The 5473-nt window shown below is 42.4% G+C and overlaps 1 protein-coding gene across 1 annotated transcript in view; it reads left to right on the top strand.

The window, feature by feature from the left end:
- SELL (selectin L) overlaps positions 1–3744 on the top strand; it is a 5940-nt gene extending 2196 nt beyond the window's left edge. Inside the window, exons 5-7 of the mRNA XM_009081855.1 lie at positions 1176–1361; positions 2390–2497; positions 3737–3744. Of these exons, the coding sequence (XP_009080103.1) occupies positions 1176–1361; positions 2390–2497; positions 3737–3744 (302 nt within the window). The remainder of the gene's footprint in view (positions 1–1175; positions 1362–2389; positions 2498–3736) is intronic.
- Positions 3745–5473: the final 1729 nt, after the last annotated feature.

Below are 5473 nucleotides of genomic sequence, written 5' to 3'. Positions count from 1 at the left end.
GACTTATCCACCTCTGAGGTGGGAACAGGGAATGGAGATGATCTAGCAGTGAGACTGCTCACAACAGGCCAGATACTCCCAACTGTAGGAAAATTTTGAGATGCTCTGCTTAGAATAAGCTACTGTTTGAAGCAAATAAAAGCACCAGGCATCATCCAGGACCAGTCCAGATGGGGAGTTTGGGATTGTAACTACTTGCTGTCATGAGCTGCAGATAAATTTAGTCTTGCCGTAAGAGTCAGTTTTCCATTTTAAAATATTTCCCGTCCTGTCTACTTTCAGAAATGGCAGCACAGTAGATCTCCTTTTTTTCTTTAATTTTCTTTAGTGGATATGTTGATAAGTTTCAGGAGAGAATAAAGCTTTTAAGGTTTGTTCCAAACTAAGCTGTATTCTGTCCCTTGTGCTTTTCAGCTGTGACCTGTCCTGCCTTGGAAATGCCTGCTCATGGTGCTGTGAGCTGCTCCCATCCCTCTGTGGAACTCACCTGGGGAACCACCTGTGAGTTCACCTGTGAGGAAGGATTTACCCTGACAGGACCAGCTACTCTGCAGTGTGGGTCTTCTGGGGCCTGGGACAGGCAGCAGCCATCCTGTGCAGGTACCTGTCCTTATCCCTGCTCACCTGAGCACTTGGGGCTCTCAGCATTGGCATGCTGTTCTCCTGAAGCATCTGTGCTGATTTCTGTTGTGATCCTTGTGTTGCAGCTGTGAGGTGTGAGGCTGTAACCTGGCCAGAAGAAGGCTTTGTGACCTGTGACCACACTCCTGCAGATCTCACCTATGGCTCACGTTGTGATTTCCACTGCAGTGAGGGCTACGTTCTGGATGGCCCATCCAGCACTGAGTGCACAGCACAGGGACAGTGGTCAGAGCCAGTGCCAAAATGCAAAGGTAAGACTTACTGGGATGGCAAATGGAGTTTTCTAGTCATTGGAGAACATGCTGAAATCCATATTCCTACAGAGTCCTGTCTTTGGACTAAACTGTGCTCCTTCTTAAGTAAACTTCTGCTGTGGCTCTCCTTGCCTTATAAATCCCTGCTCATGGCTCTGTGAGCTGCTCCCATCCCAAAGTCAAATGAAATTTGAAAATAAAATGTACATCTATTAGTGCAAAAAATAGGTCCAAATACAGGAAAGCCCTTAATGACTCTTAACTATTTCTATATTTCAGTTGTACAGTGTGAACCATTGAGCTCTCCTGAGAAAGGCTTTATGAATTGCTCACGTGCTGCTGGGATCTTCACATACAACACAGCCTGCCATTTCAGCTGTGTGGAGGGATGGAGTCTCAATGGCTCTCATCTGCTTGAATGCAGTCATTCAGGAAACTGGAGTGCAAGCCTGCCCACGTGTGAAGGTATTTTACTTATGACTAGCCACACAGAGGTGGCTCTGGGTTTCTAGTTAGATGAGGTGTGGAAGGGTGGTGGAGGTAATACCAACCAGTGAGTGAGAACTTGTAGTGAATTTCATGAATTAAAAAGTTCAGCAAAATCATTCAGTATGTTTGAAAATAGAATAGGGGGGAAATCCTAAAAGATTGGCGTCAGTATGTTTGAAAATAGAATAGGGGGAAAATCCGAAAAGATTGGCAGAAAACGGTGATTTCTTTTCCAAACCTAAAAGCTGCAACTTGATTTCAGGTTTGTTTTTTAATTAAAATATTTCATATGTTGAGCTTTTTTTTTCATATGAATAAAGACAAAAGCTTTTCTAGAGAAACAGAACCTGGTGGGGAAATCTGCATTCATAAGTCTGTTTTTCAAGGGGAATATATATATTTATAGGTTTTTTAATTTGGTGTGATAGTTTCTTGGATGAACTCCTCAGCCAAAAGTCTCTTCTGTCAGAGGCTGAAATTTCACAGGACAGAAGGCTCAACCTTACCTTCTCATTCAAGGCAGCCAGAGCTCTGTCACTGTCCTCAGTGGGACACTCCTGGCCTGCATGAAATGCTTTTGCTTGAGGTCCTAAAAGCTCAACTCCACTTCTACTTACTGAGCAGAGTTTAGATCCTTGAATAATTTCATTGATCTCAACAGGATTGTTCAAAGAGGAAGATAGCACACAGGGAGTTAAAATACGAACTGAAACATGAACTATAAGAGATAAGCACAAATTGGCACGTGAGGCTGGAGGTTAGACAGATCCTGGTGTAGGCATCATGTTGCCTTGGCATTGCTTTGGCAATGAGTGGGATAATTTTCAGCATGCAGCATTTTACCTTGTGTACAGGATGTGTCCTGCCTTGGCAAGAGAAAACTTAAGGGTTATAAGCTGCAGTTCTGGTTCCTCTTGAAGAGCACAAGGAAAGGGAAGGAGGAGAGAGGGCTTCAAAGGCCACACTTGCCTCTTGATCTCACTGAAACCTTTTCATCCTTTCAGCTTCTGAACAACTCGGCTACGTCTCTGTGGGCATAGCAGCCACATCTGCCTCTCTGCTGTCCACAGGAACATTCCTCCTTTGGCTTGCAAGGCGCTTCCGAAGGAAAGGTGAGCAGTTGATCTGGATCCACTGGTTTTATTTACCTCTCTGAAAATTTTCAGTGGAGAAAAAAACCAAACAAAGCCTCCAGAGGCCTGTATCTTGATTTTTGACAAAGTAAAGTTTCCCATAGTTAGACAAATCCCCAAATTATTTTCAAGAACTCTGCATCCATGCCATGTTTGGCTCTTGGATGAACACCCAAAAAAATAGTAAAAGACAAATGTTTAGAAAACAAAAATTAGAAGAAAAAAGAGCAGCATTTTATTTATTATGAAACAAAGCCTCCAGAGGCCTGTATCTTGATTTTTGACAAAGTAAAGTTTCCCATAGTTAGACAAATCCCCAAATTATTTTCAAGAACTCTGCATCCATGCCATGTTTGGCTCTTGGATGAACACCCAAAAAAATAGTAAAAGACAAATGTTTAGAAAACAAAAATTAGAAGAAAAAAGAGCAGCATTTTATTTATTATGCATTTATTAATTCAGGGAAAGATAGAATGAGAATTTGAGATGGGGCTAATGGTACATTAATAACTGCCTCTGAGATTTATTGATAGATAATGGCATTTTATGAGAGATTCAGAAATTTTAATTGGATATTCAGAGGTTTTAGTAGAAGAAAATGTTTTCCTGAAGGAGGTTTTGTCTTGAAATGCTAATACCTTTTCTTATTCTTTTTGCAGCAAAGAAATTTATTCCTTTCAGGTAAGTTGTGTCTCAAAAAGCAACATGAAAACCCTTACAATGACTTTGCTGAAATCCATTTGATATAAACCTGTTGTCATTAAAGTACTTTTCACTTCTGTGTTTTGCAGTAACTTGGAGGAATCAGCCTCTGAGGGTAGTTTCCAAAGTGCTGGCCAGAATGTCTAACTTGGGTGTTTCAGGTAAGCACATGAGAGAGCTGCACTCCCAAATCCTCTTCCTTTTAATCACACAAGCAATCAAAGCTGCTAATTGCTGTACAATTGCTGAGACAGCAATATGTGCTTTGGGGTACCTAATCTGCATCTTGGCATTGCATGGAAGTTCCTAACAAGACTGATGGATTTATTGCTTTAGAAGTGGTTATTCAGCTCCTTAAGGATGATTGTGCTTAGCATTCTGACCAGCTGCATGTTTTATTAGGAACATTTTTGTGCAGTTTTGCTACCTGCTGCATACAGAATTCCTCTGAAATGAGAGCAAACAAAAATCTATGCCAATTTTCCGATTTATGGAGGAATTTTGTTCTCTCTGCAGGAATTTAAGCCATCTTTACTTACGTCTCAGATTTCTGGAGAAGGAAACTGCATGCAAATCAGCAGCTGTCCAGATGTTTTTACCTCTTGCTGACAAGATGATTGGACCTTGTGTATTGTTCAGAAATTTTGAACTCAAGCTGTCTGGTATTTCCATTGAAGACAAGCAGAGAGTAAAACTCTGGCCTTCTGGCAAAATACTGTCCACATTCAGTCATGGAGTTATCATAACTGGGAGCTTGCCATCTCCTGTCCAGATGGTGAGCAAATAGTGTGCTGCTGCCTAAAGAGGAGGCTGGTTCCTCCTCTGCTCTACTCAAAGGTACTGAGGTGAGGTGAAGACATGCATTATTTCACATCACTTACTACACTGCTGGAGGTGTCTTCTCTGGAGTCATGTGGGTTATGCTTACAGACACAGAATAATCAGGCTTAAAAACATTCATTGAGTAGCTTTGAAAATACTGATCTGGTTTGTGGAAGTCAGTTTGTTTTAAGAGGATATTGCAGTCAATAAATATGCCTGTAGTGATATGGGCAATTATTTGGGTTACTGCTGCATGTCCCAGAAAACTTAGGGACTTTAAACCTCATTCTTTTTATGATAGCACTAGGAACCATAGTGCTTATCTGAGGTACTCTGGTTTCTGAATGCAGCAGGCAGATGTGAAATGATCTCATCCCTGTGGGATTATGCACTGTAATACAGGTATAGACATACATATTTAATTGTGCAACTTTCACTGTGGATATTTCTATGCTGTTAACTGTAAATGTGTTGTAAAATACTTGTTCTTGAGCAGGTCTGTGGCCATTGATCTTGGCCCAGGTAATTTTAAAATAAACTGGAGGTGTTTGTAAGGATTTCATGCCTGCAAAATAGTTACAAATAAAATGGAAGCCTGAGATTTGTATGTCTGTATACTGCAAGTATGATTCATTCAGCTGTAAAAGGACTTACAGTGAGAGAGTCTGTCTTAAGTTATGTTAAATTATGATTGCAAATTAAAAATCTCTGACTTAATCTGATATGTATTGTCCTATTTGTAACATTATTTAATAAAATGTTTTCAATGTAATGTTCTCTTCTTGGAACGTACATCATTTAAATGATTTAGGTCAGCCCCGTGACTATGGCTTCAACAGCAGAATGTGAGGGTTGGGAGAGACTGGCTGAATAGTGACACTGTCCCTTATGGAGTTTTCCATGTTTCCATAGCGGTCAAGGACAGAGCAGCCACCAGATGGAGCTGAGTGCCTGGGAACTAGCGCAGCCAGGGCTGGATCCCAACCCAGCATCCCCAGTCCTGGAAGGGAGGAGGAAGGCTCAGCAGTGTGTCCCGTGAAGCAGGTGCCAGGACCAGCAGTGAGCTCTGAGATGCATGTTTAGGAGACAGAGGGTGAGCAGACAGAGAAGCAAGTAGGTGATCTTGTTGCACAGGTAACAGCACAAACCCTTTAGCCATGCAGGTCTTTTCCTCTCTTTCTGCTGGGAAGTTAGCTGAGGGAAGGGTCCTGGGCCAACAGGTGAAAGCACAGCTCTGGGGATTAGTGCTGACTGCTGTGTAGGGACCTGCACTCCCTCCCTGGCTCGGGCTGTGTCCAAAGTCTCTGCCAGGGGCTAGTGCTGGGTAGGCACCAGTGATGGCCAAATGCTCCCATGGCCACCCCTTGCCAACCCCTGGGATAGCCAAGGCAGCTGCACTGTGGCTCTGTAGCTGCGGCCAGAGCCAGCTCT

Source organism: Acanthisitta chloris, unplaced genomic scaffold, assembly GCF_000695815.1.
Source record: "Acanthisitta chloris isolate BGI_N310 unplaced genomic scaffold, ASM69581v1 scaffold22300, whole genome shotgun sequence".
Classification (NCBI taxonomy): Eukaryota; Metazoa; Chordata; class Aves; order Passeriformes; family Acanthisittidae; genus Acanthisitta; species Acanthisitta chloris.
The sequence above is the reverse complement of the archived record's forward strand: the minus strand, read 5'-3'. Positions and strand labels throughout refer to the sequence as shown.